Source organism: Bombina bombina, chromosome 2, assembly GCF_027579735.1.
Source record: "Bombina bombina isolate aBomBom1 chromosome 2, aBomBom1.pri, whole genome shotgun sequence".
NCBI classification, from domain to species: domain Eukaryota; kingdom Metazoa; phylum Chordata; class Amphibia; order Anura; family Bombinatoridae; genus Bombina; species Bombina bombina.
In genome coordinates this window covers 171,943,410-171,961,919 of record NC_069500.1, presented here as the reverse complement: position 1 = coordinate 171,961,919, position 18,510 = coordinate 171,943,410, and the positions used below count along the sequence as shown (strand labels likewise).

The 18,510-nt window shown below is 37.9% G+C and overlaps 1 protein-coding gene across 3 annotated transcripts in view; it reads right to left on the bottom strand.

Annotated features, from left to right (window-relative positions):
- Positions 1 to 18,510, bottom strand: part of MAST4 (microtubule associated serine/threonine kinase family member 4) — a 553,495-nt gene that overhangs the window by 24,992 nt on the left and 509,993 nt on the right. For all 3 annotated transcript variants that reach the window (XM_053701346.1, XM_053701344.1, XM_053701347.1), the window contains 5 exons: positions 5,125 to 5,226; positions 3,206 to 3,328; positions 2,697 to 2,809; positions 2,448 to 2,572; positions 492 to 718 (listed from right to left, as the gene is read on the bottom strand). In XM_053701346.1, the coding sequence (XP_053557321.1) occupies positions 492 to 718; positions 2,448 to 2,572; positions 2,697 to 2,809; positions 3,206 to 3,328; positions 5,125 to 5,226 (690 nt within the window). The remainder of the gene's footprint in view (positions 1 to 491; positions 719 to 2,447; positions 2,573 to 2,696; positions 2,810 to 3,205; positions 3,329 to 5,124; positions 5,227 to 18,510) is intronic.

Sequence of the window (18,510 nt, the reverse complement as noted above, 5' to 3'; positions counted from 1 at the left end):
ATATATACACATATATAAATATATACAGTATATATATAATACACAAAAGAAGATGCACTCTTACCAACTTGAGTCCATAAAATCAAAAAATAAGCACTCACTAGGCTTCAGTCATCTGTTAAAAATAAGTGTGGTTTATTGTGACGTTTCGGGACAGCACAGTATCCCTTTCTTTAGACTACGTAGTCTGAGGAAGGGATATGTGCTGTCCCGAAACGTCACAATAAACCACACTTATTTTTAACAAATGACTGAAGTCCAGTGAGTGCGTATTTTTTTATTTTATATATATATGTTTGCGTAATACAATCCTACTCCGGATCGACAGCATTTATTTATTCCATCTACTGCTGAGAATTTGAAACAAATGAGTTCTAACATATACAAACTAATTATTTTTTGAATCTGTAATTAATTACACATTGGTTGTATATAAAGCTAAATTAATGATCGCTTGCCACCAAGGCGTCTCCAGATATATATTTACCCACCCGAGACAGTGGAGCTGCTAATGCTGACAGGGGTAGTATCCTCATGATCGTCTTGTTGAGAGTCCTCCTGTGCAATTGCAACATTCTCAGAGTCAACCTGGAGTTCTCCAGCACAATTTTCATTCCGTTCTACATCTGAAGAGATGGCAAATTTTGGAAGCAGGCTGGTATGAAGCTGCTGCTTATTACCTTCAGTATCAGAAGAGGTTGATAAAGACAGTTGTTGCCTAAATAAAGAAATTACATTGAAATTAAAGTTTCCATCCTTGTATTGTAGGTACAATCCTAGATTATAACATTCATACTCTCACTAACTGTTGTTCATAATGGCAAGAACTAATGCTCTCAGACTATCCTTGAAGTATGACCTTTCCATTCTTCTTGTTGTTGAATGTCAGCTTTCATTATTGTCATCAAGTGGGTTTCCTTATTACATTAACAAGGGACAGTCACTGACAGCACAATATCAAATCTTTGAGAACTAACTGTGCCTCATGACAAGGTAAAGAAAAAACAATATATTAATATAAAAAAATGATTTCATGATTCAGAGAGAGAATACAATTTAAACAATTTTCCAGTTTACTTCAATGATCTAAGTTGCTTGATATCTTTTGTTGAACTAGAAGCAATGCACTACTAGGAGCCAAATACATGAGACATATATGTGCAGCCACCAATCAGCAGCTCCGGAGTCTACCTAGGTATCCCTTTCAACAAAAGATTTCAAGAGAACAAAACAAATTAGATAATAGAAGTAAATTGGAAAGTTGTTTCAAAATTACATGCTCTATCTAAATTATGAAAGAAAAAAAATGGGTCTTATGTCCCTTTAAAGAAAATAAACCGAAAATAACAGAAAGAGAACAAAAAAAATAAACAGGACACACACACATATATATATATATATATATATATATATAAATAAAGTAAACCTGTAACTCGCTCTCTCCTGCTAGGTACATATAAAAAAGTGCTCCCACACAATTCTAGGGATATCTGTGAGGCCACTAAAAACAATATCAATTAATATCAATTAAAAGTTATCAATTAACACTATGAATGGAAAACAAAATTGTAGCAGATGTATGTTGCCATAACTCATTCACCACAATACAAGGAATATATATTATCTTCTTAGAATTTGGTTGTAATACTCCATATAGGTAGTAGTCAAAATGCAGACTTACGTTTTTTATTATTTCTCTATTAGCAAAACTTTGATTCCTTTTTTTTTTTTTTTTTTTTTGAATTATGAGATGTAATTTTAAGATGGAAAAATTATACAAATATTAAAAAGGATTTTCAGACTCCTAACCAAGCCCCAAAGTTTTATGAAAATACCGTCATATACTCCAGCTTGCTCCTGTTTGTGTAAAGGGTCTTTTCATATGCAAAAGAAGGGGGAGTGTCTTATTTCCCACTTGCAGTGGGCTTTCTAGCTGCCTTTTCAACAGAGCTAAACTGAGAGCTTCTAAGTAAGTTTTTAAACAGTTTTATACTGGATTTTTATATCAGTATCTGTGCATATTATTCTTTATAGTATTGTCTATTACATGCAGTTATATGAAAACTTGTGCATACTGTCCCTTTAAGCATCTTTTTTTTTCTTTCTTTGCCATTTAGAAGGGTTTATTATTTTTAGGTTTGTGGTAATGCATCTTTTTAGAGCTGTTAGTTTTACAGCTACATTAGACCCAGAAATGTGTTATTTCTTTGTTTCTTGCTCTAGATTAAAGGGTCACTAAAGTCAAAATGAAAAAAGACAAAAGGCTCAATGATCTAAGATCTCTGGGCAGGCGATATTATTTAAGAATTCTCTCCAGTACTTCTATTTCCATGGATAAAAATTACTGTAAATTTAGCTAAATTATGTTGTGTCTTTCTTTAATCCAAATGATATAAAATGATAAATAAATAAAAATTGTTAGATAGAAGCCTGTCCCTTAAACTTACATTTCAGAATATTCTGAACTCCAACTTAAGGATTCCACCGGTGGTAAATTTTTGGATTTTTCTGTTGTAGAAGTTTCCTTTTCTTCGGCTTTGCTTTGCATTAGCTGGTCAATGCTACTGAAAACCTAGAAGAAAACGAATATTTTTTCAGCAAACAATCGTAATAAATAATAAATTACAGTTTATTATTTAAATGTAGACTACATGATTTATTCCTGTAAATAGGCTAGACTGCCTAAAATGATTTACTTTTGAAAATCGATGTGATGAGGAGGAAAACTGTCGAATTTCCATGCTGAAATCTTCATCGTTTGTATCATCCTCCTCTTCAGTTTCCATGTGGTGATACTTTTCAGAACGAGCTAAAGAAAATATAAGGAAGCAGTGAAGAAACATATATATGAGAGAGGGGAAAAAATCCAATACTGCAATTATTAGTAAGATCCGCTTGCTACATTTATTTAATTTAGTATATGGTGACAACCAAGATTAACAATATATTTAATGCAGGCATAGATTTTTTTGTTTGCAAAAAAACATTTTAGATGCATATTCTTTTTCCTTTTTAAAAATATTTGCCAACAAACAGTGGGAGTTTTTCTTAGCCAATTAGATTGTTAAATTGTGGTGCACAAACATGGAATTCCTGTTAGTTTCAAAGTAAAAAAAAAATTCTAACAGCAAGTACCAACTACTATATCTGTCACAGCTCTTCCCAATCACAACCTCTGGATCTCCTTAGGAGAAGTCATACTTACTGTCAAAGTAGCTAGTGTCATCCTCTGATTCAAGTTGTGGAATAAATTCTGCTTTTTGTCTCAGTAAACTATTCCAGTCTAAGGTACAAAAAAATGGATGCTGCTTTACTTCATATGCACCACCTGGAAAAGGAAAAGCACGGATTATATGGAGCCATTGGAAGCTTAAGACATTATTCTAATACACTAACAGATATCCAAAAGGATCCCAAGAAAAGCCAGCACTCTCCGGTATTAAGTGCAATCAAATCTCTTTAATGCAAAGACTGACGTTTTGGGGTTTCACCCCCGTCCTCATTATTAATAAGATAATGGTCTGAGGGCGGGGGTGAAACCCCAAAACGTCACTCTTTGCATTAAAGAGATTTGATTGCACTTAATACCGGAGAGTGCTGGCTTTTCTTGGGATTTTTGTGATACATTTGCTTTGCACCCCGGCCAGCAGAAGTCATTTTGTGAGCGCTAAACCTGGTTGGATTCTAATATCCAAAAGGGATAGGCTGCTTAGGAAAAACACAGCTCTAAAGAATCAATAGAGAAGCTGCCACAAGGAAACATAAAAGAGACAACACTATACACAAACCGTTTAGCTGATGGTCTGGCAATGACGGTACCCATTGGCATACACAGAAGAGCAAAAATGCCCTTAACGTACTTCAAAGGCATCATGTGCAACAGGAGAGAGCTTAGTGTCATACACATGAGATGCACATCACATGCCCCCTATCACTACTAATAACACTTCTAATAGAAGGAAGGAAGTTCTGCTTTCCGCAGCTCTCTCCCAGCCCAAATTAGGATTATAGCACTGTAAGAAAGCATTGATATACAGTAAGCAATGATGCAGCATTTTTTAATGCTAAAATGAAATAATTTCAGTGTAAAAATGCTCTGTTGTGTTAAAACATTCTATTTTTAAACACATCCCCTTCTATCACTATCGACTTACCCCTGCTAACTGGTTAAACACATAGTTAAAGTTGTGCACTTGGGAAAATGCTGTTGAGAGAATTAACACACGAATATATGGGGATGCTTAAATCGCCCTCATCTGTTGGGGAGAGGGCGTCTTATCAGGGGTTAGGAGAGTACAGTCAATACTGAACCTCTAAGCCCCCACAGGGACCTGTACTTACATAGTGCTAAAAAAAAATATCCAAAAAAATATAAACTGTTTTAAGGTGAAGTGATACCAACAGCAGTATTAGTTATGTGCTTCCTGCCCATTGGCTGATAATACTTAAAATGTGCATTTTATAGCATTAGCAGGATGTATTCATTTCACACTTTCTTTTTAAACAAAATGCTACTCTGTTTATATAGAAATTTTAGATACAATGTCCCTTTAAAGTAGCCACATAACTTCTATATCTTATATAGTATACTGTGTTGTCCAACTTCCAAAGCATTGTATAAACATACATGTAATCCAGGAATGAGTCGTTTTATTACTTAATGGGACATGAAACCCAAAATCTTTCATTCAGGATTTATGTAGAACATACAATTTTAAACAACTTTCCTGTTTACTTCTATGATCAAATTTGTGTCATTCTGTTGGAATCATTTGTTAAAGGAGCAGCAATGCACTACTGGTTTCTAACTGAAGACATGGGTGAGCCAATGACAATCGGTATATATATGCAGCCACCAATCAGCAGCTAGAATTAAATAATAGAAGTAAATTGGAAAGTTGTTTAAAATGATATGCTCTTTCTAAAGCATGAATGTCTAATTATGACTGTACTGTCCCTTTAATTACGCTTCCTTCCCTGTAATTAAAGTCTGCTTGTCTTTTTAAGAGCCAGTAATCACATCATTTGTATATCCCACTTTTTATATTGTGTCACATTGTAAATGTAGCTTTCATACATTTAATTGGGAGGCAACAATTAATTAAATAATAGAACATACATTACCTGTCCCCAATCTCTCCATAGGATTTTGCCTGAGTAGTAAAGTAATAAGATCCTGGGCATCATCAGGGGGGGCATCCTCTTTTTCGGGCCAATTTATTTCCTCTAAAAAACATCATAAAATATAAGTTTCAAGAGGAACTAGGATTAATGAATGGCACTACAGTATAATCCTATGGGAGTGATACAAATGAATAACCAAGGTATTACAAAGCATATTCAGCACAATTAAAAGATCATAAATATATGTGGTAATATCAGTTCAGGCAATGTATTTATTTACAGGCACAGAGAACAAACATTTAACAAAACCAATTTGCTAGCCTAGTGTTATCCCCAAACCATTTGTAATGGGTGCACCAAACCAGCTAATTTTACCAACAGCCCGGCTAAAATTTTAGCCAAATATAAGGTAAAATTGGCTAATATTTTTTTCCCATGTTTATTGATAAAAGTATCACTACATAAATGTAAGTTAAATTATGCAATGAATTTGTGCTATGGATAGCAGAAAATGTTATATTGGAAAGTATTACACTCCCCCATACTGCTACTTTATAAAGCCACCCAGCTGGCACAATTTTCTGTGGAGAATGTTGAGCAAGTATATGAAAATCCATTTATAGCTTGAAATTGGCTGTATGGAGCCTGGAGTCAGATAAGGATGCAGAATACTTCAACTTTCTTACATCTGTCAGTGTTAATAGTACCCCCCCCCCCCCACAAATATAAATAAAACCATTACATACAAAACTATATACTGGCATATCCGCTGCCCCAAACCTCCCACTCACAGCAGATCTAGCTCATATTTGCCTTATATACGTTTCACAACAAGATTCCAAGAGCGTGAGGAGACCTGCACCCCAACAAAAAATCAAGGGATCACTGATTTCTGACACACGCAATAAACATTTGGGGAGCATAAGAATGGGAAGATATTCTTTAAAATCTGTTGCCCCCCCATCCTGTTGCTATAGCTACAGGACCATAATTCAATTAAAGTGTTTTGCTTTAACCTTTCACTGCTGAACCTATCTAGTCCACTAGGAGGAGGCAAAATACCCCTACATAACAGAGCTTAAATCCCTGCCACTCTCCCTGAATTCTTCAGTGATACATATAGATAAGTAAATGGAGGAAAATAGAAAAGCAGGAAAGACAAAGAGGGGCAAATAAAATGCAAAACAAGCATTGCTGTCAAGTATGCAAAAGAAGGGGCAGGCTTGTTGACTCTCACCATCATGAAAGAAATTCATTTATCAGGTAAGCATAAATATGTTTTCTTTTATCAGATGGCGAGAGTCCATGAAACAACAAATGTAGAAACCTATACCCGAGCAGCGAAGTCCACAAGACCACCATGTAATAAGGGGGGCATACAGTTAAAGTGATGGTAAACTCTCCCCGTTTTAAAATCAGATCCGGAATGTTAGTGATATTTTAGAAGGAGTTTAATTCATCAGTTGTAATGAAGATGCGCTATAGCTTACTTTTTAATATAGTTATATAAAGTACATTTTTCTGTGAGCTAATGTTTGAATCGTTCTCCTGTGCTCTAGCTACAACAAAAGTGCAAAATGGGGAAAAACGCTGATAGGAGAAAAACTCACACCATTAGCTAACAAAAAACGGACTTTTGAAGTGAGGGGAGGAGCGTGGGGTATTTTAATTTCATATCTATATAAAAAGTTATAACACATCTTCGTTACAAATGATTAATTAAACTCCATCTAAAATATCACTAACATTCCTGATCTGATTTTAAAAAGGGGAGAGTTTAAGGTAGGTACATTAATGATCAGGCACTAAAGCCTACAGAAATTTCCTGCCAAAAGCAGCCTGTGAAGGGGCATACACATAAAGGTGATAAAACTTAGAGAAAGTGTGCAAAGAAAACCATGTAGCAGCCTTACAAATGTGTTCTATGGAAGATTCACTACAGAAGGCCCAAGAAGTGTCAACTGCTCTATTGGAATGAGTAGAATGCATCTATGTAGAGTCTTCCCTGCAACCAGGTATGCTTTAAAATGTAAGGCCTTAAAGAGACAGTCTAGTCAAAGTTAGAATTTCATGATTCTGATAGGGCATGCAATTTTAAACAACTTTCCAATTTACTTTTATAATCAAATTTGCTTTGTTCCTTTTGTATTCTTGGTTGAAAGCTAAACCTAGGTAGACCCTTGAAATCCGCATCTTATGTCAGTACATTTTGACAGTTTTTTACAGCTAGACAGCGCTAGTTCATGTGTGCCATATAGATACCACTGTGCTCACTCTCATGGAGTTAACTAGGAGTCAGCACTGATTGGCTAAAATGCAAGTCTGTCAAAAAAAACTCAAATAAAGAGGCAGTCTGCATAGGCTTAGATATAAGGTAATACCAGAGGTAAAAAGTATATTAAAATAACCGTGTTGATTATGCAAAAACTGGGGAATGGGTAATAAATGGAATATCTATCTTTTTAAAAAATAGAAATTCTGACGCAGACTTTCCCTTTAAGCCAAGTGGCTAAGGTAGCTGTTGTAGCTTTCTGACATTTAAAAGGCCCAGAAAAATGAACAGAGAAGAAGAAATTCCAAAAAAAATTTTTAGCTTCAACAAAGAATTTTAAAGCTTTCAACATCCAAGTTGTGAATAAGTAACTCCTTAGAATTCTTAGGACCTGGACAAAGAAGGAACCAAGATAAGGTGGCACACAATAGACCAGGGGACTGCCAGATAAATCTGCATTTCATGTGGGAGACCGGTTACATTTCACCACTAGTAAAAGATTTTCACTACCTGGTTGGAATGCCTGTCTTCCCCTCTGTCTTCGCTAGGCATTTTGTGGGGGCAATGGGTCTCAGATTGCTTAGAAAACCAATATCAATGACATATAGATCAGTGGAATTCACCTCTTCAATGTAAAAAGTTGAATGAGGTATTCATGGGAGTGGGAGTGATTTAAGCTCTGGTATGAAGGGGTGTTTTTGCCTAGTCTTAGTAGAATGGGGTGTAATTCCTGCATGTGATGTCTTGTGGACTCTCACTATCTGATGAAAGAAAACACTTCTGTACTTATGCATGACAAATACATGCTGTATATTGAGGTCATTGGTTGGGAGCTGAATAATGTAACAGACTCTGGTGCATAAAATAACACAAAAAAAGGAATTGAAACAGGGTGCAGGTGTATGGCAGACTGCACATATGCAGTGAAAGGCATGTATCGTAGGATAAAAAAACAAAGAAAATAAGCCAAATAAAAGTAAATTAAAAATCTGAAAGTATAAAATAAATAGGATGGAAAGTGATAGCCAATCCATAGCAAACCTATAACAGGCATGAATATTCAGAACTATCAACAACTACAAATGTCTCAGCTTTAGATAACGATGATCTGGATTGTGACTTCAATATTACCCATACTTGTATAGATCTGGGTTACATTTCCTCTGCAAAATGGGTTTACCACAAAGGAAAGTATTAGCTAACCTTAAACGTTTCCAAAATTGGGTTTCAGAGTGCGTAGATGCTGCAATCCCAAACCCTATCGGATTATTGGTTTAAAAATAAAGTCAATTATATGAGTGTTCCTCAACACCAGTTCTCAAGTATCCTACTTTCCCTTGTCTACAGCTATGTTGATGTGATGCACTAGTCTGTTCTCATGTATAGACCTTCTATAAAGGAAAATTGAGAGTAATTGAAAATCGCAATTGAAAATCAATAGTCTACACATTTATTTTATAGCACCTAAATCAGTGGGGTGTAAATAGAGATCTTGTATCATGGTCTAACAGTAATGATTGTGATATTCAATACCTTCTATTGTTGAATTGATTTTCATAGTTTTCTAAATTTTGTGTTTTAACTTGCAGGTCCTTTTTATTCGAGAAAATTAATGCCATTGAAAAAGCATAATAGACCCAATAAATACGGGAAATGTCTGTTGCATTTATTATATGGTAGAAAATGCCTTACATTATGCAATGGAAAATAAATATACAGCCAACTTATCCCTGTGTCCTTGTGTGGAAGAATATAACATTCTTTTAATTAGTGCTAAGAGCAATGTGGTCACAATTTCATACAGATTAATATAATTGCTAGACCAGATTGAAAAACATTATCTTATTCTGTTTGTTTTCAGTTCATTAGACAATACAATATATATGTATTTCCAGGAAGGGCATATGTAAAATAAAAAAGTTTTGGTACTTTCTTGAAATGTATTTTTGAAATATAAGGCATAAAGGGAGATAAAAATAATTCATTAAAGTAATTTTATACAAGCCTTTAATATATTTCAAGCACTGCATTGCAATAGATCTGAAAACAAAATATATGTTTTTAAAACACTCCTCTTGTTAGTAAAATTTGCCTAGGTACAGTTCAGAGGTATTCAGGACCGTCTTTAACACAGGGCAAAAGGGGAAGCTGCCCAGGGCCCAGTTTCTGTTGAGGGGCCCAAGAGTCTTAAAAAAAAAAAAAATTTTTTTTTTTTTTTGGTTCATACCAGACTGCTGATGTGACATGGGGAACATATACATTCAATCCTAATACTGTCACAGTCAAAAGTACTCTGTTAATATATATATATTTTTTTTTGTTCCAGACCTTGCCGGTGTCATGTGACATGCCAAGCTTTTGCCATGTGCTGTTTTAGATGTGCACTGTGCAGCACTTAACTTGGTATCCAGCCATTCCCACTGCATCAGAAAAGGTCCTACTGGGGTTACCACTGTTACCAGGTCACTGCTCTGGTGGTGGGGATTGTTTCTGGGTAGGGCTGACTGTAGGCGCATGCAGCAGAAAGCTGGAGCGGCAAGGACGTGAGGATTTGAGCATCTGTGCAGCTGCATACACTGCTCTCTTCAGTCTTGAGGCTGTGTGACTCATCCCACACTGTATCCATGCAGCCTTGAACAGACAGCATCCTGTCTGCTGGTCCCCTTAGCCCTGCTCTTTCTGCTGTGGCCCTAAGATCAACTAACTGAAGTTTGTTAGGGGAACAGTGCTTTGTAGAAAGGTGTCAGTGGGAAGAATAAGTGAGTGCACACACGCCACTCCCCATGCAGCATTGTCTAGTGCAGGGTGAGAGGGAACTTGTTCCTAGCAAAGAAGTGACGTGTGCTGCTGTGGCTGATGTATAGTGTCATGCTGATACTTCACAGATTAATGTAAGTTTTATTTTTATAGTTTTTGTTTTCTCTCTGTCTCAGATTTTACAGATTCCCATAGTAGTTCTGCTGTTCCAGTAAGTAAACTTATTTTTGTCTGCACCTCCATGCTTCCTCCTCAGTCTTTACCTTGCTTTGCTCCTGTTGGCTGCCCTAAATCTCTTTAACCAGCTAAACTCACACTAGAATCACATTCAAAAGAATATTAAATGAATCCACAGTGGAGGAATTTATATATTTATTTACTTATTAGTTCTGCTTAGGTCCAGTTTAACATATTGCAGTGTATTTCAATTTTTTTAAAATGATTAGCCCAGCAGTGGATGATCCACTGCTGGGCTAATAATAAAAAAAAAAAATTGATTTAGTTGTTTTTTGGGATGTTGGGGTGGAGAGCGAAATTGCATGGGGGGGGGGCCCAAGAAAATTTTTGCCCAGGGTCCAATCAATATTAAAGACGGCCCTGGAGGTATTGATATACCCCTTGAAATGCCTCTAGACAATATTTATCGAATCTACTTTTCCACTTATGTACAGAGATAAATTAACTTGTGTACACTGATCAAGCATTCATTGGTTGGAATGTTGCAGGGTTAGAGTATGGAAAAAAACATAATTTATGCTTACCAGATAAATTCCTTTCCTTACTGGCAGGCAGAGTCCACGACTTCATTCCTTACTGTTGGGAAATACAACACCAGGCCACCAGGAGGAGGCAAAGACACCCCAGCCAAAGGCGTAAATATCCCTCCCACTTCCCCTATCCCCCAAACATTCTGCTGAGGGAACAAGGAAAAGTAGGAGAAACATCAGGGTATAAAGGTGCCAGAAGAAATAATATAAAAAGGGAGCCGCCCAAGAAAAATAAAGTACGGGCGGGGTTGTGGACTCTCCCTGTCAGGATGGAAAGGAATTTATCTGGTAAGCATAAATTATGTTTTCCTTCCATAAGGCAGGGAGAGTCCACAACTTCATTCCTTACTGTTGGGAAAACTATACCCAAGCTCCAGAGGACACTGAAGGAATAGTGAAATGATCCGTTATCCTCTCAGGAGGCTGTCGCCCCCACTGTCTCATAAGCTAAGCGGATGATACTCTTCAACCAGAAAGATAGGGAAGTCGTAATAGCCTTCTGCCCCTTACGCTTCCCGTATAGATGACAAACAAAGAGGAAAATTGTCTGAATTCCTTAGTAGCCTGAGGATAGAACTTCAAGGCACGAACCACATCTAGATTGTGAAGTAAGTGTTCCCTCACTTAAAAAGGATTAGAACACAAAGCAGGAACAACAATTTCTTGATTAATGTTACGATCTGACGCCACCTTAGGGAGGAACCCTGTAAAACCGCCTTATCAGCATGGAAAACAAGATAAGTGGGGTCACATTGCTAAGCAGAAATCTCAGAAACTCTGCAAGCAGAGGCAATAGCCAACAAAAAAAGAACCTTCCACAATAACAATTTAATGTCAAAAGTAGGCATAGGCTCAAACAGAGCCTGCTGCAAAACACTAAGAACAAGATTAAGGCTCCAAGGGCGGAGCCCCAGATCTAAACACAGGTCTGATTCTAGTCAGAGCCTTAACAAAGGACTGCACATCCGGAAGCTCAGCCAATCTCTTGTGCAGTAACACCAACAGGGCCGATATCTGTCCCTTCAGGGAACTAGCAGATAGACCACCCTGAAGAAACTTAACCGTATGCCAGGAAAAGCCACACTCTTCACACCAGTACAAGTAAGTCCTCCACACTTTATGGTAGATACGAGTAACTGGCTTACGAGCTTGAATCAGAGTGTTGATAACACTCTCAGAAAACCTCTAAGACTAAGCGTTTAATCTCCACACACCCTCAGAGAATCTAGATTTTGATGAACGAAGGGACCCTGTATCACCAGATCTCTGCGACAAGGTAACCTCCACTGAGGAGATTAGCACATCCCCACCAGATCCACAAACCACGTCCTTCGCTGTCACGTCAGAGCAATCAGAATCACTGATGCTCGCTCCTGTTTGGTGCGAGCCACCACACGAGGGAGAAGCGGTAATGGAGGAAAAAGATATACGAGTTTGAACCTTCATGGTACTGATAGGGCATCTATAAGTTCCGCCCGGAGAATCCCTCGACCTTGATTCTACCTGGGTAGCTTGGTATTGAGGCGGGATGCCATGAGATCTATTTCAGGCGTCCCCCACTCGCTGCATATCTCTGCAAACATCTCGGGTGGAGAGACCATTCCCCTGGGTGAAAGGATTGCCTTCTGAGGAATTCCGCTTCCCAGTTGTCCACACCTGGAATGTTGATAGCTGACAGCGTACATCTGTGAGTCTTTGCCCACTCTAGTATCTGATATACTTCTCTCATCTCCAAGGGACTTCTCGTTCCCCCCTGATGGTTAATGTAGGTTATATTGTTCTCATATTGAATCTGATAAACTGGGACAAACCTAGAAGGGACCAAGCCTTCAAGGCACTGAAGATTGTCCGAAGTTCCAATATATTGATTGGAAGGGAGGACTCCTCCTGAGTCTACAGCCCTTGTGCCTTCTTGGCACCCCAAAAGGCTCCCCAGCCGGAAAGACTTGCGTCCGTATTAACGATCTTCCAGGACGGTCTCAAGAAGAACATGCCTTGGGACAGGTGATCTGGACAGAGCCATTAAGAGAGCGAGTCTCTCGACAGGTTGTCCAGCACAATCTGTTGAGACAGATCTGAATGGTCGCCATTCCATTGTCTCAGCATGCATAGTTGTAAGGGTCTGAGATGGAATCTGGCAAAGGGAATGATGTCCATACAGGACACCATGAGTCCAATCACCTCCCTACACTGGGCCACTGAGGGTCTCAAGGAGGCCTGGAGGGCAAGACATGCAGTAGTTGGCTTGCAACGTCTCTGATCTGTGAGAAATATTCTCATGGATATGGAGTCTATTATTGTCCTCAGGAAATTCACCCTTGTACTTGGAGTAAGAGAACTCTTTTCCAAGTTTATCTTCCATCCATGCGATCGAAGAAGACTGAGAAGGGACTCCGAGTGTTCTTCCGCTAGACAAAAAGATGGTTCCTGTACCAAAATATTGATCAAGGTAAGGCGCTACTGCAATACCTTGTGTTCTGGCAACGGCTAGAAGAGCCCTCAGAACCTTTGAAAATATCCTTGGAGCAGTAGCTAGGCCAAACGGAAGAGCTATGAACTGGAAATGCTGGTCTAGAAAGGCAAACCTCAGGAACTGAAAATGTTCCCTGTGTATCGGAACGTGAAAGTATGCATCCTTCAGGTCTATGGTGGTCATAAAATGTCCTTCCTGAGCCAGGGGAAGGATTGACTGTATTGTCTCCATTTTGAAAGAAGGAACTCTCAGAAACTTGCTTTTTTGGAACCATGAAAAGGTTTGAAAGGTACCGGGAAAATTACTCCCAGAGAGGAGAGATCCCGTACGCAACCTAAAAGGCAGTCCTCTTTTCTGGTCTTCTAGACAGTCTGGAGAGTAGGAATCTGACCCTGGGTGGATGAGACTTGAATCCTATCCGGTATCCCTGAGATACAACCTCCAGGACCCAAGGATCCTGTACATCCTGGAACCAAGCGTCTGAAAAAAAGAGACAGTCTGACCCCTAATCGATCCAATCCCGGATCGGGGGCCGCCCCTTCATGTTGATTTGTTCTTCTTAGTCTCTTTGGACTTATTCCAGGACTGAGTCGCCTTCCAAGTACTCTTGGGCTGCTCAGACTTGGATGAGAATTGCTGTCCTTGTGATTTGTCAGAACAAAAGGAACAAAAATAGGCAATTGCCGTCACTTAGGCCTATTCATCTTATCCTGTGGTAGGAAGGCACCTTTCCCTCCGGTAACCATAGAAATAATGGAGTCCAGCCCTGGACCGAATAAATTCTTCCCCTTGAATGGAAGAGAAAGGAGTCTGGATTTAGAAGTCATATCCGCAGACCAAGACATCAACCAGAAAGCCCGGCGGGCTAGTACCGCAAAGACAGAAGCCTTTGCATTTAGGCAAATAATCTGCATATTCGCATCACAGATGAAGGAGTTAGCAATTCTCAGAGCTTTAAGTCTCTCCTGAATATCCTCAAGGGGAGTTTCCACCTCAATGAGCTCATATGGAGTGTCACACCAGTAGGTAGTTGCCCCAGCAACCGTGGCTACAGTTGCTGCCGGTTGAAATAAAAACCCTGTATGTTGAAACACCTTCCTCAGAAAAGTTTCCATTTTCTTATCCATAGGCTCTCTAAAAGAAGAACTATCCTCCAGGGGGATAGTAGTATGCTTAGCCAGTGTAGAAATAGTGCCATCCACCTTAGGGATGTAGCCCCACAAATCCAATTAAGAGACAGAGACCGGTAATAATTTCTTAAAAGTAGACGAGGGGGAAAAAAGTTCCTATTCTTTGCCATTTGTTACTAATAATGTTTGCCATTTTAACTGGCACAGGAAAAGTCAGAGGGACCTTCCTGTCTTCATAAACCCTGTCTAATTTAGGGATCTTAGGTTCCTCAGGGAGTTTAGCTTCTGGAACCTCTAGCGTAGACAAAACGTTGTTTAATAAAAAACGCAGATGCACAATTTTAAATCTAAAGGAGGGTTCCTTCACTGAAGGAGGTTTAGAAACTGACATTTCTGACTCAGAAAGTTCAACCTCTGAAGCTACAGAGGTTAACTCATCCTCGGATAGCTGGGACATAGTAGCTAAATCCGACCAAATATTTAGATGACTCTAAGTCAGGAGAACTAGAGGGAGGTAAGACACTCAGGGCCGCAGACACCACCGATTGTAACTGCACGGTAAAGTCCGCAGGAAAAAAGCCCCCTCTTCAGATGGAGGATTAGTTGAGCCGCAGGGAATTGCATGTGGAGCGGGTAGTGTAGAAAGGGTAGTAATCTCTTGGGACACAGATTCATGAGAGGTAGACGGCTCAGATGGGCTAATAGTGCTATAAGTATTAACACGCTAGTCTCCCTTCTTAGACTTTAGAACAGTGCTTAAGCAAATTGAACAAAATTGAGCAGGCGGGCAAACCATGGCCTCCTCACAATATAAACAGGAATTATTAATTAGTACAGAAGAAGTGGAACCTTCTTATGTAGTATCAGAGTCTTTCATAGCTAAGGATATATCCACAGAAGGACAGACAATAAAACACTTTTATTCAAAAAACGGCACCTTTATAATCCCAATGGCTGGGGCGCTCACCACCTCCTAGACCCAGACAGCTAACAGTGAAAACGCTCTCCTTAAGAGTGATGTCCGCAGCAGGATCATAGGAAAATGAAAAGACCGCACCCGTGGTGCATAGGACAGGACTTCCCCTGCTATGAAAAAGGTGTTAATCTATTATGAGCTGCGCAACACTCAAAAACAAAAGTGAAACCTGTTTGTTCCAAGCCAAAAGCACACAGTCTATGAGCCCAAAAACTCTCACATTAGATCAGTTATGAATAACTCCTAGCTGTTCAAATAATCTCCCTGATTAACCCTTGATCCTATCGAGGCATAAAGGAGCCACACTGTGACCCTGTATAGCAAAAGTGTACATATAAAACCAGCCAGGATCCATGCTGTTGAGCAGGCACAGTCTCTCAAGTGTGTCAGTCTTGCATCAACGTTCAGACATGGACTTAACTTGTGTAACAGCAATCAAAGAAACTCGTCAACACTGATTGCTCAGGAGCTGTTAGGCGACAGTCTGGATGGGTTCGCAAAAAAACTTTCCCTGCATCTCCAGACTCTAACTTTCATCAATATTCTCACTGAGAGGTTGACATAATTACTTAAAACATCAGTCCTTTCTTGAAGCAAACATACCCATTACAGGACTATCCAAATCTTCTGACACTTCTCTGCCACTTCCTATAGTGACGAAAGGCAAAGAATGACTGGGGGATAGGGGAAGTGGGAGGGATATTTAAGTTTTGGCTGGGGTGTCTTTGCCTCCTGCTTGTGGCCAGGTGTTGTATTTCCCAACAGTAGGGAATTAAGTCGTTAACTCATCCCTGCCTTATGGAAGGAAATACAATATTCCAAGTAAAAAAGTTAGCAAAATAAATAATGAATATATACTTTTTTCCTAAGAATAATTAAACATTATATGGATAATTAAAGTTTCATTAGAGATTCATGTTCCTTTAAATATATAATTAATTGGCAAGTTATATTTTAATGGGAAATAATATATAATATTTTTAAATTATTTGAATTCCCAGTGCTTGCATTAATACTTCACCTGCACAACAGAGTGAAATTGCACAAATTGTGTTGCATGTAAATATGTACATAATGAAAATCTAATTAAAACGAGAAAAAAAACTGCATCAGAACTGCCATTCAGGCATTGATGGTTTGGAAGAGATAAACACATAGCTATACACAAAGTGGTTAAACAAATAGTTAATTATGTCTGTACGTACAACTTGTATTCACATTTACAAAAGCAATTTGAAATTATTTATAACAACTGGGGTGGGGGTCCAACTGAATGAGTTTAGTACAGTATAATCATTAAAGGGACATGAAAACCATTGTCAAAGGGACAGCGTAAAATCCTTTTTACCTTAATGTGTTTCCAATGAGTTGTTATACCAGCTACAGAGTGTAAAATGTATGATAAATTACCCATTTATGTTTATTTCTGAAATAGCTGTTTTTGTTCTTTGAAACCACAACCTATCAAAATGGCTTGAGTTTGCAGGGAAATTAGATAGCCTTGTTTTATAACTTTCTGTACAAACACATGATTTACAAAATTAACATGCTTTTACTTCTTTCCTATCTGACACTGGGAATATAATTTCTTCTGCTGGTTGCATTTACTTTTCTTTAGCCTGTACTTAAAAGAACAATCTAGACCCAATACATAATGTTGATCATTTATTGTTACATACCAGAAAAGCATCCTGCAACTGGTCTCACATCTATAAGATTGTAAGAATTAAATGTAGCGTTTAAATATTCGTTTGTTAAGAGCCGAAAATGGCTACCCAGCTCCGCCCACTTATTGCGTATATTTTGGTATGTTATTTTTCACTAATTACGATTGAATTCCTGCTCTCACATGCTGATTTGTGCATGTGCAATTTGAAATATTTCACTGAAAAATATTAAACGTGCACTGCTAAACTGTCATACAAGAAAACAGCTAACTGGACAAGAAGAAAGCATACATACAAAGGAAAATAATATGGCATAAGTATTGATGAGGGGGGAATTGACCTTTTAATTAAGAATATATTTACATAATCCATTTTGTATGAAACAAAAAAAAAGAAAAATAATTAAAATTTGAATATGAATCATATACCCAATTTTTTTTACGTGTTGCTATAGCGACCAAACTAACTCGTTTCTGGTTTACATTTATAAACAAATTTCCATAATTTATTTACTTATTTAGTATTTTTTTCAAAAAATAATTGTTTAAAAAAAATAAAATATTAATTTGCATGTTTACTTGGCTGCAGTATTTACCATGGTTTAAATCAGATTTAGAAAATAAAATATGAATATACATTGCTGCTGCAAGGCAACAGAAACAAGGATAGTATTTCTCAGCTTGCTTTAATTAAAATCGGTCAATTCCCACAGCTATTAACGCCTTCAAGCATTACTATAGAATGCACAGTAAAAGGAAATAGGTGCATAAAGTATATACAAAAAGACAACGCTACATAAGTATATGAAGATATAATATTGGATTATCAGAAAGGAAATAATATTTACAGCTAATTATACACATATACACTTGCAGCATTAGCTGTATCCATTCACAACATAAATGTCATTCTGGCCATAAACTTGGCATATTATTACCCAACTAATGCATTTGGGAAATTTATGAAAACAGCAGGTATGGAAATAAGGGATTTTGTTTAATTATCATTTAGTTTTGCCCCAAGCTGAGCAACGGTACTTAGGGTCAAGCCTGCAGGTTCAGACCTGAAAGGTTATTGAATTGTAAATGAAAGCAGAACAGCTGTTATATAAATAACACTACTTTGTAACAAGCCTCAGTAAAAACATTAGCAATCTGTGAAATTTACTAGTTTCCTTCTGCTTCAGATGAATAATTGCGATAGAGAATTCATTTTAGGATTGGTCCCAATACACTAAAAGTAATCCTCGATATATTGATAGATGCAAACCTAGTTTCCATACATGGGCCAGGTTTACAAAAAACTAAACAAAAAACCTCCATAATTTATGCTTACCTTATAAAT